At 40.6% G+C, this 16,690-nt stretch overlaps 1 protein-coding gene across 6 annotated transcripts in view; it reads right to left on the minus strand.

Annotated features, from left to right (window-relative positions):
* The window catches only part of LOC309385539 (leukemia inhibitory factor receptor-like), a 112,539-nt gene that overhangs the window by 5,990 nt on the left and 89,859 nt on the right, over positions 1–16,690 (minus strand). For all 6 annotated transcript variants that reach the window (XM_081940063.1, XM_081940061.1, XM_081940062.1 and 3 more), the window contains exons 14-17: positions 14,695–14,871; positions 13,344–13,445; positions 12,049–12,216; positions 2,320–2,463 (exon numbers count right to left, since the gene is read on the minus strand). In XM_081940063.1, coding sequence (XP_081796189.1) covers positions 2,320–2,463; positions 12,049–12,216; positions 13,344–13,445; positions 14,695–14,871 — 591 coding nt within the window. The remainder of the gene's footprint in view (positions 1–2,319; positions 2,464–12,048; positions 12,217–13,343; positions 13,446–14,694; positions 14,872–16,690) is intronic.

Genomic DNA, 16,690 nt, shown 5'->3' on the forward strand with positions numbered 1-16,690 from the left:
AAAGAGCTAAAATACTCTACTGATAATTGGTACTCTGCTAGCTTTTGAAGGACAATTCTATCATTTAAATTACCTAATTAAATATGTCAAGACAACAATAGCAACAGCAAAAACATCTGTAGGAGTATCAGAAGCATCTGGAAAAATTTCCTTCCTGAGACACTTATCATTTAAATTTTATATTCATTTAAATGTTATATAATTTAAGTTTTATACTCGTATTTTATATGAGCTGCGGTGGCGCAGTGGTTAAAGAGCAGTACCGCTGACTGCCGGCTGACTGCAATTTGGCAGTTCGAATCTCACCAGGCTCAAGGTTGACTCAGCCTTCCATCCTTCTGAAGTTGGTAAAATGAGGACCCAGATTGTTGGGGGCAATAGGCTGACTCTAAATTGCTTAGAGAGGGCTGTAAAGCATTGTGAAGCGGTATATAAGTATAAATGCTATTGCTAGTGTTATATTCCTAACCCTCAAAAATGGTAGCATCCTAGTAACTAAGCAACAAGATTACTGTCAAAGCTCTGCTACAATTTCAAATATATACAAGGTACCTTTATGAACATCTTGCAGCCATATTGGAAACAGTATTCTTAATTCTTCTGTTAATTCACATCTCACAGTCTGACCTGAGTTTGATTCATTGAACTGAACTTTTTTCTTATTTTAGCTACCTATTTATGAGGATGTATTTAACAACCATTCTCCTCTTAAATACATTAAAAAATGCCCATTGTTCTGGATTCAATCTTGCCTGTAATCTTACTTCACTTCCCCTACAACCCTCAAGATGTTTTCATATTAAGGTAAAGGTTTCCCCCATCTAGTTGTTTCTGACTCTAAGGCAGTGGTTCTCAACCTGTGGGTCGGGACCCCTTTGGGGGTCGAACGACCCTTTCACAGGGGTCGCCTAAGACCATCAGAAAACACATATTTTTGATGGTCTTAGGAACCGAGACACCAATTTTATGGTTGGGGGTCACCACAACATGAGGAACTGTATTAAAGGGTCGCGGCATTGGGAAGGTTGAGAACCACTGCTCTACGGGGTGATGTTCCTCTCCATTTCCTAGCCGAGGGAGCCAGAGGTATCCAAAAACACTTTCATGGTCATGTGGGCCTACATGAATATACACTGAGGTGCATGGAGCACTGTTATCTTCCCACTGAAGTGGTACCTATTTATCTACTTTCATTTGCAAGCTTTTGAACTGCTAGCTTGGCAGTAATTGGGGCAAGAACAGGAGCTCACCCTGTCAAGTATTGCTTGGGTCTCGAACTGCCAACCTTCCAACCTACAAGTCTAGCTTCTTACTCACTAGGCCACTGCGTCATCTTCATTTTTATGCTACTGAGCCACATTCCATGTTTCCCCTTTCCCCCATTTCATTTATTTATAGATTTAGACCCTGACTTTAATTGTGGTGCTCACACTTTTGCATTTAATCCTCACAACCCCCATTCTGAGATTGATGGGCTGAAAGGAAATAACTAGCCCCAGGTCTTCTAGTGTTTCCATAGCTCAAGCTAAACTTGAACCTGGGCCTTCCCAACCTTAGTTCAATCCCCTGAACCACTACACCACATAGGCTCCTCCAGCTGAGTAATTTCCTCCACTTGCAGCAATTAATGGGGTAGCCAGCCAGCATCCCACCTCAATTGTCCATTTTTTTAACAGCAAAAAAAAAAAAAAAGGCTAAAAAAGAAAATGGGTACTATGTGAGTCCATGGCAAATCCCTTATCCCTACCCTGAGGAGAGCTAGAAAACAATAGGTCCATGATGGTGGCATGCGGGGCCATTTCTGAGGGCACGTGAGGCGTTGCCCTGTCAGCTGATTTTCGGCCTTGATTAGTTGAACAACTACTTTGATCAGGGTAGTTTTTGACCTCAGGGGGCTGGGGTGGGCGTGGCCAGCCTGATGTCACTCGTGTCGGGGACACCTGTGGTGGCCTAAGTGCTCTGCCAGTGAAAATGTGCTACCGGGCTCCGTTTTTGGCTGTGACGGCCTCCTGCAAACCTCTGCCAGTGAAAATGGAGCTCAGTAGGGCCATGGGAGAGGCTCCATTTTCTCTGGCAGAGGCACTGCAGGCCAGTCCTTCACTATTTCCAGGGTGGCCCCACGGGCCAGAACCAAGCACCCTGTGGGCCGGATCTGGCCCCCAGGCCTTGAGTTTGACACCCCTGATATTAATGGTATGATTCCCTTTGACAAATGTTGAAACCCAGTCTAATGCTTGCTAAGGGCTACACACCATTTGTTGTTACAACACATGACAACGCCGAAGTACAGAAGGAACATCCAATTGTCTCATTACTTACAATTTTCCTTTGTAACCACATTCAAGGTACTAACAGGTCCAGATCCTGCAGCTGTATAGGCTCCAAAAGTCAGGTGGTAACTGGTTTTTCCTTGAAGGCCTGATACGGTCAACACATCTTGGTTTAGATCAGTAACGTTGATTTCTGGGTGGCATTATTGCAAGAGAAAAAGGGGGAGAAGGAGAAGAATTAGAAATGAAACATCATAAAACAACAAAAAGCATGTTTGTAAGAAAAGTCCCGTATTTTTTTTGGGGGGGGGGGGGAGAAATAGGAAATTAACGATGGCCATATCACACAAGGATAATTTATACAAAATGTTTTATAGATGGCATCTTCCTCAGGCAAGATTGGCCAAAATGTATAGTAATTTATCCCCAAAACGCTGGAAATGCAATCAAGCATCAGGCACATACTACCACATGTGGTGGACATGTAAAAAAGCAAAAGAATTTTGGCAACGGTTTCAGATGTAGTTAGAAAAAATGGTTGGAAAAAGATTAGAATTTAAACCAAAATTATTTTTATTAGAAATTATAACGGAGGGCCATAGTACAGGGTCAACATACTTAATACTACACATTATAACAGCAGCGAGAGTAGTATATGCCCAACAATGGAAAAGTGAAAATGTACTTTTGAAAAGAGAGATAATAAATAAAGTATTTGCGCAGAAATTGTTAAATTGACATTAGAATTAAAGAATAAAGGAGAGATATAATACCATGATATACGGAATAGATTTTAACAATGGTTGGAACTGAGAGGTGGGAGTTGGAACAGGAAATAAACAGGATTTGTAGACCCGAAATGTGTTGTAATATGTGTAAATATAAATTAGTATATTGGGCAGAATAATTGTAAACAATTAGTAATGTATGATGAGTATATATGATATGGTAGTGTTTTATATGATAGTGTATATGGCGGAAATAACGCCAGGATGGTTGCACTGTGTCCGATATTGTAATATGAAAGGAATAAAAATATATTTTTTAAAAAGGTCCGTGTTGTAAACTGCCCAAATGTTCATTTATGCGCCCATAAAAGTTTTATAAACAAATACATCATGTGGAGTCCTCAGTGCTCTCTTGAGCTTGGCTGTTTTTTTGTAGAAGTTTCATTACACAACTAGAGAACAACCCAGAGCCGAATGGAGCCCATGGAATGGCTAGCATGATTGTGTTGTTGTTGTTGGGGTGGGGATTGATTACTTTATTATTAATGTTTTAATTTTTTTTATATTGTGCTTTTATCTCCTGTAAGCTGCCTTGAGTCGCCGTGAGCGAGTAGGAAGCAATATAATTTTTCCAAACAAATGAATATCTATCACTTTCCTTACTCTCCCCGTCCCGTCCCCCCCCCCCATTACAACTGCAAGGAAAGCACCATGGGACAGTTTGGTCCTTAAGTAGAATTTGACTGTCCCCATAGAGCTATAGCTGACCATTGCTATATGGCAGGCAGCATTATATGGGAAGTGAAAAGTCTTTCAAATCAGGCATTCGGAAGACTTTCCTTGGGAAAATAAAATAGAAATAAATTTCACAAAGAAAGAATATGAAGGTATTTTTAAATTATGGAGGGGGATTTTTTCATAATTCAGAAACAGAGATCTACCAATATTTTGATCAGCTTTAAAATGTTTTATTCTAGTTTTAGATTGCATTAGTTTTGTTTAGTATTAGTTTGTTCTCTTCCATCCACATGTACTTTCTCACCTCGAATGTTTCATAGCAGAATAATAGAGTTGGAAGGGATCTTGGATGTCTTCTAGCCCAACCCACTGCTCAAGCAGGAAGGTCTATACCATTTCAGACAAATTGTTGTCCAATCTCTTCTTAAAAACTCACTGTGTTGGATCACCCATACCTTCTGGAGGCAAGTTGTTCCACTGATTAATTGTTCTAACTATCAGAAAATTTTCTCCTTAGTTCTGGGTTGCTTCTCTCCTTGATTAGTTCCCATTCATTGCTTCTTGTCCTGCTTTAAGGTGCTTTGGAGAATAGGTTGACTCTCTCTTCTTTGTGACAATCCCTTAGATATTGGAACATTGGTATTATGTCATCTCTAGCCCTTTTCATTAAGTTAGACTTATCCAATTGCAGCATACCCAATTCTTGACATAGCTGGTAGGCATCTTTAGATGTTGATTGTAGTTCTACAATACCTAAACCCTGCAACTGTTCTTCATGTTTTAGCCTTCAGTCCCCTAATCATCTTGGTCGATCTTCTCTGCACTATTGCAGCCAGAAATGGGTGCAATATTCCACGTGTGGCCTTACCAACGCATTATAAGGTGGTATTAACACTTGACCTGATCTTGATTCCATCCCTCTATTGATGCAGCCTAGGACTGCATTGGCTCTTTTGAAAGCTGGGGCTCATATTCAAGAGATCTTCACTAGGACTCCAAGATCCTTCTCCCTTATGATAACCAAGGATTGACAGGGTCTTTCAACTAATTTAATTGTCCTCTGCTTGGCTGAAGACAGGAGATTTCTTCAACATTTTCATTTGAAAGGCACAATGATTTGCAACATTGCTCAAACCATATTTTTCCCATTCTCCGTTCCTAGATAAGTTGACCATAGGTTTGCCACCATTACATTTCATAAATTTTCTCCCAGTCTTCCAGGTCCAACCAATTCCTCATTCCAAAGCTTAACTTCAACCCACAACAATCTCATAAAATTTGCTGATCGTTTTAAGGTTGTGAAACATTGCCGTTGTTCAATCTTCTGGCAATGGTTCAAGGAAAATCTTGTCACCGAATCTGAATAATTGCCATTCCATGTTTCTTTCCAAACTTTGGCTTAGATCTCAAATTCCTTATTGCAGACTGTGTAAACAACAACTTTTCCCCTTCAGTGTATTTGATTCCTGAAACACCACCTTTTGTATTATTTCTGATTACTATGGAAGTTAACACCAATAATTAATTCCTATATACCAGTACTCTCACATGTTCTCTCTGATATGTAAAGGTAAAGGTTCCCCTTGCGTATATGTGCTAGTCGTTCCCAACTCCATTTCAAAGCCGAAGAGCTAGCGCTGTCCGAAGATGTCTCCGGGTCATGTGGCCGGCATGACTAAATGCCAAAGGCCCACCAAATGCTTTTACCTTCCCATCAAAGGTGGTCCCTATTTTTCTACTTGAAGTTTTACATGCTTTCGAACTGCTAGGTTAGTAGAAGCTGGGACAAGTAATGGGAGCTCACTCCATTACGCAGTGCTAGGGATATGAACCACTGAACTGCTAACCTTTCTGATCGACAAGCTCAGCATCTTAGCCACTGAGCCACTGCATCTCATGTCTTCTGTACCAATCATTAAAACAACAACAACAAAGATACAAACATTTGTTTTTTTAATTTTAATTTTTATTTTTAGACAGACATAAAACATAAAACCATCTTCCATTACATACAGTGTGTTGATTGGTTACAAGGTTTTTGTGCATCCTTTCCATAGTCATCACTTGCAATTTATATGAAATCACATATTATCAAATCGAATATGTTTATACATTATTATTATACCTCATTTGTTTGATTATCACTATTATTCATTTTAAATGAGATATACTAAATATTGGATTCATTTATATTATGACAATTCATTAAATCATCTTCAATCATCCAAAAATAATATATATTTATGCCATATTCAGTATCATTCTATTATTCTTGTATTGATAACATTCTCTAGTATCTTTCATTTCCATGTTTTTTTATCTAACCATTGATAAAATAAATCCCATGTCTTATAAAATTGTTTATCTTCTTGTTCTCTAATTTCAAATGTCAATTTACTCATTTCAGCACATTCCATTATTTTATGAATAACTTCCTCCTGGCATTTCATTTCATCATCCTAAAACCATCCAGTAATATTACATATTTATATTATATTCTATATAAAATTGTTTATCTTTGGTTACAAAACTTTTTAACATCCTCTCCATAGTTCTCACTTACAATTTATATAAAATTTCATATTATCAATCTAGTATATATATGTGCATTATTATCATTGTTAATCATTTATAACTATTATTATTTCATTTTATGCGTAAAATTCTAAATTTAACTAAATTTAAATTAGTTTTTATTATAGCATTTCATTACATCATCCTGTATCCTTCCAATAGTAGTGCAATATTATATCTCTTGTCATTTGTAGTATTTGTGTTCTAATTGCTTTCTTGGTACATCTTATATGGACTTCTCTTGGCAACTTGTTTTTCATTGCATATCTTATAAAGATTCGAAACGCTCCATCTGTTCCTTCCATCAACTTCCCTTTGGTTATCACCGATGCGTCTGCCAAAATTTCTCTCATTACTTCTGCCAAATTTTCTCCCTTTTCTTCTTCTATGTTTTGGAGTCTGAGGTAAAGTTCCAATCTGGCAGTCTCTCATTTCAATATTCCATTCCTGTCTTTTCCAACCACGCTCAATTTGTTGTCAATATCACCAATTTTCTTGTCTCTTTGGTCATCTTTTTCTTCAATTTTTTGAACTCTATCCTCAAATTTCATCATTTGGTAAATATTCTCAATTTTTTATCTATTTTTTCTGTTCTTTGATCAATATTCCCCATTCTCTTTTCAATGCTTTCTGTTCTTGTATTTTTGAATTTCTTGCATAATCATTTGTAATGTTACTTCCTTTTCTTTTTCATGTTGCGCCATTCCTCCAATTAGTAAACACTGCCATTATATCATCCAAAGCTTTTTTATTAAATGCCAAACAAGTTCACTCTATTCTGTCAAGTCAAGCTTTCTTTCCACTCCAATCCAGCTACTGATAGTACCCCAGGGGAGCACCTGTATAAACAGGCTGTGCCCTTCCCACTAACATTTTCAATAAACCAGCTCAGAAACCTTGAAATGTAGATCAAATGTTCAAAGAAAACAAGAAAAACAATGTTTCCAAGCCTCCAAGCCTCTAAATAGCAGTGTTACTTCTTTTCCTCTGCTTTTACTCCCCTCTTTATATTCCAAATTTAAGGAGAAAAGTTCTTAGATTAAAAAAATTCAATAGAGCGTTGAAAAGAAAAAAAGAGAGAAAGTCTTAATCAATAAGTATTAAAAAAAGAAAAATAGAAGAAGAAAATAAAAACCGGTCCAGTTTAAAAAGTAAAAGGTATTTGTAAAAGTTCCATCCATTAAAAAAAAGTTAAAAAACATAACACACTAAGTTTGACTCAGGCTTAATCTTGCCGCTTAATCTCTTCTGTCTTCGATTTTAACTTTACTTTTGATCTTTTTGGGTGTTCTCTTCTCTAATAATAAAATTTATCTCACCAATTTGACACAATTTCTCTTCCGCTTTTTTCCGATCTGGAGCTGTCCCAACTTTCAGCAGCTTCAATGGCTGCTTCTCTGTGGCCAGAAAAAAAGAGCTTCTCCTGGATCTACCAGGGACTTTGCGAGATCCCTGGGATCAGCAGGATGTACCCTTCTCTATCACCATCTCTATGGGATGGTTTAGGTCCAAAGGAACCATCCAGCGGCAGAGATATCAACAGTGGTCTTGGAGCTCCTTTGGAGATCTGGAAAACTTTGCAGTATAAAATTGGAGCATAAGGCTTTATTTAGTAGAGTTCATATTTCATTTTTTAGGTTGCTCCTTAAAGAATTCATTACTGTATACTTTGAGGATCATTCTCTTGGACATCTGGACTCTATAAAATCCACCAGACTCAGCTTATGCCCTGTGAAGTCAGGATGTTGACTTTGTCTCTTTCCCAAAAGCTCTCCCTGACTTGTCTTTTGTATACAGAACATGGAGTCCCTTCCTGCTTTCTATTGCACAGAGAATAGGGTTGTGAAGAGGGCTCTTCTAAGACGGGGGGGGGGGGGGAAGAGAGACGGAAATCTCTGTGTGGGTTCCTCTATGCCGGTGATGTCAAAACTTGATTTCATTGAGGACCGCATCAGGGTTGCGTTTGACCTTGGGGGCGGGGTGTGTGGCCAGCTTGATGTCATTTGTGTCGGGGGCTCCTGTGGTGGCCTAAGCGCTCTGCCAGAGAAAACAGGCTCCTGATCTCCATTTTCGGCTGCAACGGCCACCTACAACCCTCTGCCAGCAAACACAGAGCTCGGGAGGGCCGCATTCAGCCCTCGTGAGCTCCATTTTTGGCTGTGACGGCCTCTTGCAACCCTCTGCCAGTGAAAATGAATGGCCACCCTCCTGAGCTCCATTTTCGCTGGCAGAAGCACTGCTGGCTGGTCCTTTGCTGTTTCCAGGGTGGCCCCGTGGGCCAGATCTAAGCACCCTGCGGCCCTTGAGTTTGACACCCCTGCTCTATTCAGGGGAAAGGCAGAAAGACACTCTTTTGTTTCCTGCTCTCTACAACTTTTTTCCCCAAATGATTTACAAAGGGTACAGAGCCATGGGATGCAAAGAATCAATCCTTTTAAGTATAGAACAGATTCAGGGGCAATGAATGATTCATTGATATGTCTTTTTTGGACACTCTAAAAGCACACAGTAGGATCAGCCATCTCCAATGAGTCCACATCAACAATATTCTCTTCTCAGGCAGGGCTCAAAGTCCAATTCAAGGGTTACTTTAGGGTCTTCATTTTTGCTTGTTCCTCCATGGAAGCTGAATGAGATGCTGAAAATATTTATTTATTTCTTTAAATTTCTTATTTCTTAACTGCCCATCTCCCTCAGGGAGGGAGAGATTCCGGGCTATATATGATGTAATCAATATATAAATATTATTTATATTTAAGATTCAAATTGATTTAAGTTTTTTAAAAATTGAATTAGCAAAATATAATATTATAAAATTTCAAAAAAGTAAAAAAAAAATCCAAGATGGGCATTTAGCAATAATTAAGTAGATGGGAGAGGGATTCTCCTGGGCCCAACAAGTCCTACAATTGTGTGGTCCTCTGTGCAGGGCTGACCCCCCCCACACACACACACTGTGGGGCTGCACCGCTGTCCTCTGTGCAAGGCTGCACCGCCTAGTTTTGACCTCTTTGAGGAAAGCTAGGAGAATGGGGCCCCATCTCATCTCTGTGGGCAAGATGTTCCATAATGCAGGGGCAATGGCAGAGAAACTTTCTTCCTAGACCTCACCAGTTGACATTCTTTGACTGAAGGGATCCGTAGCATACCTTCCCTGCCTGATTGATTGGGGAATTCCTTAGGTAGCTTGGCCCTATGCCATGTAGGGCTGTACAGGTGATAGCCAACTTCTTGAATTGGTCCCACAAGCAAACTGGAACCCAGTGCAGTTCACAGAGCAAAGGTGATTTTATGATATCTTTGTGCACCCAGTAGGGCTCCCGTGGCCATATTCTGTATCAGATGAAGCTTCCAAAGACTTTTCAAGATAATCAGGGCATGGGTGACTGAATGGAGAGCCTCCCTATCCATGAAGGAGCATAACTGGTGCACAATGTGGAGTTAGGCAGAGGCCCTTCTGGCCATGCCTGCCAGCTGCTCTTCAAATAGCAGTCATGAGTCCAAGAGGATCCCAGAGTTATGTACTAGGGCTGTATAGGACTGTGATGGCAAACCTATGGCACGCGTGCCAGTGGTGGCACGCAGTGACCTCTCTGATGGCATGCGAGCTGTCGCCCCCAGTTCAACTCTGCTGCGCATGCATGTGCACCTCCCTCCGGCCAGCTGGTCTTCGCATCTCTGCCACGCTTGCGTAGGGGGTGGGGGACATGTGGAGGGCAGGTACATGGGTGGGGCTGTGCATATGTGCAGGCGGGGGCATTTGGGGGGTTTGGGCACGCACGCACATTCACACACACGCACACTTTGGGCACTCGGTCTGGAAAAGGTTAGCCATCGCTGGTCTAGGGTAGTGCAACTCCAACCAAGACCAAAGATGGTAAACTCCTGGAGAAGAGCCCACTTGCAGCTGCTTCATCTCACCAGGGTTCATATCACAATTCATAGCTGAGTTGTAAAAGGAGTTTGCAATGTGCAGGAAATATTTTCTTGAAAAGAGTGAAACTACTTTCTTGCAATTTTCAGTGATAGCTTTGGTGCAGGTGTACTTCTTAAAAGATGGCCTTGTTGGTAAAGCTGTTCCAGGAGCAACCCATGAAGTATACTTATCTGGTATCTATTGTTCCCCTTCCACCTGTTGTAAGCCTTAACCAAGGTTTGCAAGAAGGATGAAGAGACAAGACCTATCAATTCCCATTCAGACAGCAAGAGGGCAGAAGACATCTCAGAATACATGGGAAAATCCCATTCAGGAAAATTACACTTAGGGTTAGGGTTAGCTATCCAAGAATTCGCGGAGCAAAACAGACATCGCCATTGAATTAGGCGCCCATCAGTATGGTTAGGAGGGGGCGCGCCTTTTGAGCCCGCCTTATGTACATTTCCAAGCAAAATACATGGTTAGGTTTCTTTAGCTATGCAACCAATTTTCCCCCAACCCTTTCAAGAGGTGTTTTTTTTCATACAGATGCATGAAAGCTAAACTGACTAAACTAGGATTTACCACAGTTTAAATATGACAGAGGTATAGTGCAGAGGTGGTATTCATCAGATTCTGACCAGTTCTGGAGAACCGGTAGCGGAAAGTTTGAGTAGTTCAGAGAACCAATAAATCCCACCTCTGACTGGCCCCGCCCCCATCTAGTCTCTGCCTTCCGAGTCCCAGCTGATCGGGAGGAAATGGGGATTTTGCAGTAACCTTAACTAATGCTGTGTATAAACATTTTCAATCATAATAAAGCTGGAAGAGACCTTGGAGGTCTTTTAGTCTAATCCTTGCTCAAGCAGGGAGACCTTAAACCATTTCAAAGAATTACTGTAATGTATTCTCGTGCAATACAGTATTTATAATAGAGGATTACTGTATACTAGCGATGGCGAACCTTTTTTGGCTTACGTGCCATAAGGGGGGGAGCGCAGGGGGGTATTGTACGGGCATGCCGCACCCATAATGCAACACGTGCACCCCCCCAGTGCGCATGCGTGCATGAGAGGTGCTCCCCCCCATTTTTGCATGCTTTTTTCGCCCTCCTGACCCCCCCGGAGGCCCTCCGGAGGCTTCAGGGACCTTCAGGAGGCTTCCCTGAAGCCTCCGGAGGGCTAACACCGGCCCTACGAGCAAACCGGAAGTCCGTTCCCGAACTTCCAGTTTGCCTCTAGGGCCGATTTTTTGCACTCTGGAGGCTTCTGGAGCCTGGGGAGGGCGAAAAATGGCTTTTAAAAATGCTGAACTCACCTGGCCAGTGCGTGCATGCGCGCTGGCCAGCTAACAGGGCAATGCCTCGCGTGCCCTGACAAATGGCTCCACATGCCACCTGTGACACGAGTGCCATAGGTTCGCCACCCCGGCTGTATACTGAATATAGAGAATTAATGTATTCTCTTACAGTACTGTATTTTTAACCACTGTTTCCATCCTCCAAATTTTTGTATGTGTTCTTCATTTCATATTTACAGTCATAATAAGATTGTTATCAGTACAACTATCTTATAATAAGCATTTTTGTCCATGTTCTGCATGGGACCTGGTAGGGCCATGAAAATTAAAAATAAGACAGTGCTGCTCCTTTCAGTAAACCACACATATAAAAATTACTGTGGAGCAGGAGTGTTTAGACATGTGTTTCAATTCACCATTTCAACAGCACCCCTGTGGTTAAGGTTGCAATGTTGGCTATAATCCTAAAATGAAAGGTTACATTTAAAAAAAAATGAAAATAATTCAATTGATATTTCTTTACCTGGTTTAAAATATTTTGGCATTGGGCCATCTTTCTCTCCTTTGGCACACTTAAGCAAATAACCTTGTAAAAAGCCTCGGCTGTCTTCCACAGATATATTCTTCCATTTTATGACGATGGAATCAGAGGTGGTATGTTGCACACTGAAATCAGGTGCCGTTTTGGGACCTGGGTAGGAAAGAAGCAAATATTCCTTGAATGTCGAGAGGACAGATGATTCCCTCCCACTCAGAATATCCTCCTCTCCTCACTGGAGCAACTATGCAGCGTTTCACAACCTCAGCAATTTTAAGATGGATGGTCTTCCATTCACCATGCTGGCTGGGGAATTCTGGGAGTTGAAGTCCACCCATCTTAAAGTTACTAGGATTGAGAATCATGGGGCTATAGTGAAGTAAAACATGCCTTTTGCAAATAGAAGGCAATCCTAGTTAGCTTTTGAGTGCAGGGTGAGGAACATTCTGAAGTGTTAAATCCTGAAACAAAATCCCCCATTTTGTTTTCTATGGAGATTCTCAATCATTGGACTTTCTTTGTTTTTGCTTGAAGACATTTTGCTTCTCACCCAAGAAGCTTTTTCAGTTCTGAACTTCTTCAGAAGCAGCTTTTGGGATGAGAAGTAAAACATTTCCAAGCAAAAACAAAGCTGCCTTTTGAAAAAGCATCTTTGGGATACCCATCTTGTTACATTCATTTTCTAAGAAATAATACAATTATCGATGGCATTTCATTGTCTATTATCTCAACCTCCTGAATTCTAATGAGCTCCACCCATCTTAAAAGAAGGATTGTGATATATGTTTAGCAGAGTTCTGTTCTGCAAGAAAAGTGGGAGTCCAGAGCAGCTCTTCAATCAAGTATTCTTTGAATCATTTTCAACATGGGGAAAAAAGTCCAAGAGTTGTACTTTAAGACACGTTTCCTTTCTGGAATTGTCTTTATTCCTAGCTTGACCTCTTGACATTTAAGTAACATTTATAACATTAAGGACTGGATTTAATGATTTCATTTAGATCACTGCAGCATTTTGTCAAATGGCTGAATCCTGTTTATACACTGTTTTCTTTTCCCCTTTATTTTCAAGAGAGAGCTGTAATTCTTCTAATTGTACCCTATCATTTGAAAATAAAAGCTCTAAGCCAACCAGCTGTATACACATACTTAAATGCAAGTGCAAAACTAATATCAGATGGCTCTTATTTCATATCCTGGCTTTTGTTCAATAGCCTCCTGTACTGTTAATGAGCACTTTTCTGCTAACAACTTTAAACAAAAAAATAGTAATATGTGCTTACTCAATTCTTGTATGTAGCCCTTGATATATCCCAGTATCTGATATCCATTTTCTTTGCAGCCAAAGATAGAAAATGTATATCGCACTCCAGGCTGGAAGGCACCTGCAACCCCAAAAATAATCAGTCATAAATTTTCATTATGGGTCTATAACTTTAAAATAAAAGCATATTTTCCTATCAAGCAGGTAGAAAACAACCTTTTGAATTAGAGGAATGTATTTTTTTTTACAATAGACAATGAGAAAATTTACAACTTATCTAACCATTGGGATCTTTCAAAATAAGATGTTGGGCATAAAATAAGCTGTAATAGTAATCTTTCTCAAAATAAATCTGACAGTTTCCTTAGAATCTTTCTTTTTTATTTTATTATTTGTTATTGTTCATTGACTTTTTTTCTGGTTAGTTCTGAGAAGGACTTGCATGTCTATATGACATTACTTAACATCTGCTATTGCAGGGTTGTCAAACTCCCGGCCCATGGGTCAGATGCGTCACATGCTGGCCATGCCCACACCCAGTTTAGTGAAAGGGGGGGGGAGTCCCGATAAGTCATGTGACACTGCCGTGACGACGTGAGTTTGACACCCCTGTACTATTGTGACCTACCAGCAGGCAGCAAAGTTGCATATGCCAAGGATAGAGAGCTGTGTGTTTTAAACTAGCTCCTTAAGCATAGAGAGCATCAGAGGTAGTATTCAGCAGGTTCTGACCGGTTCTCGCGAACCAGTAGCAGAAATTTTGAGTAATTCGGAGATACCACCTCTGGCTGGCCCCAACCCCATCTATGCGCTGCCTCCCAAGTCCCAGCTGATTGGCTGGGTCTTCTTTTGTTGCCCTGCACAAGAGAATGAAGCTGGAAAACAGGTTAGTGGGGTGGGGAGGGAATGGGAATTTTTCAGTATCCTTTCCCAGGAGTGGGGAGGGAATGGTGATTTTTCAGTATCCTTCCCCAGGAGTGGGGAGGGAATGGTGATTTTTCAGTATCCTTCCCCCAGGAGTGGGGAGGGAATGGTGATTTTGCAGTATCCTTCCCCCAGGAGTGGGAAGGGAATGGGAATTTTGCAGTATCCTTCCCCCAGAAGGGGGGAGGGAATGGGGATTTTGCAGTATCTTTCCCCTGCCATGCCCGCCAAGCCACATCCACCAAGCCATGCCCACCAAGCCAAGCCACGCCCACCAAGCCATGCCCACAGCACCGGTAGTAAGAAAATTTGAAGCCCACCACAGTAGAGCATCCCCTTGTTTGTTGCCAGTTGGCTTCTTATAAGACTTAAATAGTAAAAGGTTTTTGCCTTTCTTTGCCCACTTAATCTTAATTTCAGAAAGAAAGCTGAAGTGCCACTCTTACTTGACTTGATATCAGCATTTGTCACACTTGAGGAAAACTTTTCCCAGTTAACATCTGTACACGGCTCAGGACCGTAACACCACCTCACCACGTAGCCACAAGTCACATTGGAGTCAGGGTGCCAAGCAAGAGAAATACTATTGTCTTTTCCGATTCCCTTTTCTATGGAAATGTTACCTGTTATAAAAGTAAAATCAAAGATCATTCCTTGGCACTATGCACAAATATAACATCCAAATTATGATGATAATGCAGATATGGCCCATACAAAACATCCTGTGGGTTTCCCTGTCTACATTCTCAAATGCCATTTTTTATCTCAATGAACACAAATAAGATGAGATCTTTTTGGGTGACCATATAATTCTTAAGTTCCTTAGGCAACTTGGATTTAAAAGGGCCATGCACACCACCACTTGTATCTGTAGAGGGAGCATAGGACAAAATGTGCATAATGATGTCATGACATCAATGTAGAGACTGCACACTGCTGGCTCATATTTAAATGGTTGTCCACTAGGACTCCAAGATCCCTCTCACAGTACTACTGTTGAGAGGGATCTTGGAGTCCTAGTGGGCAACCATTTAAATATGAGCCAGCAGTGTGCAGCAGCTGCCAAAAAAGCCAACACAGTTCTAGGCTGCATCAACAGAGGGATAGAATCAAGATCACGTGAAGTGTTAATACCACTTTATAATGCCTTGGTAAGGCCGCACTTGGAATACTGCATTCAGTTTTGGTCACCACGATGTAGAAAAGATGTGGAAACTCTAGAAAGAGTGCAGAGAAGAGCAACAAAGATGATTAGGGGACTGGAGGCTAAAACATATGAAGAACGGTTGCAGGAACTGGGTATGTCTAGTTTAATAGAAAGAAGGACTAGGGGAGACATGATAGCAGTGTTCCAATATCTCAGGGGTTGCCACAAAGAAGAGGGAGTCAAACTATTTTCCAAGGCACCTGAGGGTAGAACAAGAAGCAATGGGTGGAAAGTAATCAAGGAGAGAAGCAACTTAAAACTGAGGAGAAACCTCCGGACAGTTAGAACAATTAATCAGTGGAACAGCTTGCCTCCAGAAGTTGTGAATGCCCCAACACTGGAAGTCTTTAAGAAGATGTTAGATAGCCATTTGTCTGAAGTGGTATAGGGTTTCCTGCCTATACCGGGGGTTGGACTAGAAGACTTCCAAGGTCCCTTCCAACTCTGCTATTGTATTGTATTGTACTTGAGTACTTGCATCAGATATTATTTAATTGTGTTGTTTGCATTATGAAATCACTATGCATATTTAATCATGTTGGCAATATTACAGTTTGCTGTGATATGTTTCATCATACAGTCTGCCAGATGTTTAGACTGGTTTTGACCTTTTATCCACCTATTGAATCCTTATCGAAAACCTGGTATAGGCAGATGTTGTTATTTGGTGGTGTTGAAAGTTTCAGTCACAGAATGTAAGCTATCCCAAGTAAATCTGCCTTTTGCAATTGACTCGTGGCAATTTTGTCAATGCCAATGGTGTTCAAGAGGTGCTCCAATTGTTTTGGGATTGCTCCAAGTCACCTCATTACTATTGGTATTTCTTTGCTTTCTTTCTTTGCTTTCTCACAGCCATTGCCTTTGTATTTTGTGATTTTATTCAGTTATTTTATTCTGCTGCCTTCAGGTATTGCCTTGCCCACTGTCCAGATTTTATTGCCTTTCTTATCAACAGTTGTTAAGTCAGGAGTATTATGTGGCAGATGCTTGTTTGTTTAAATTCTATCATTACGAACCTAGCTTCAGTGTAATTTTTCTGCTCAGGGCAACTCAAAGCATAAAACTGGATCAACTGATAGACTTTTACATGAAAATGTGTTAAATTCTACAAGACATTGCCATAATAGAAATCAGTGACATTCTAGGTTTTAAAAAATGGGAATTCAGTGTTAAACTTTATAAAAACACTTTTCTTTTCCTCGTGTAATTTGGCTCCAAGTAATGGAATATCTTAG

The sequence above is a fragment of the Natrix helvetica genome (genome assembly GCF_964273705.1).
Source record: "Natrix helvetica genome assembly, chromosome: 2".
NCBI lineage: Eukaryota > Metazoa > Chordata > Lepidosauria > Squamata > Natricidae > Natrix > Natrix helvetica.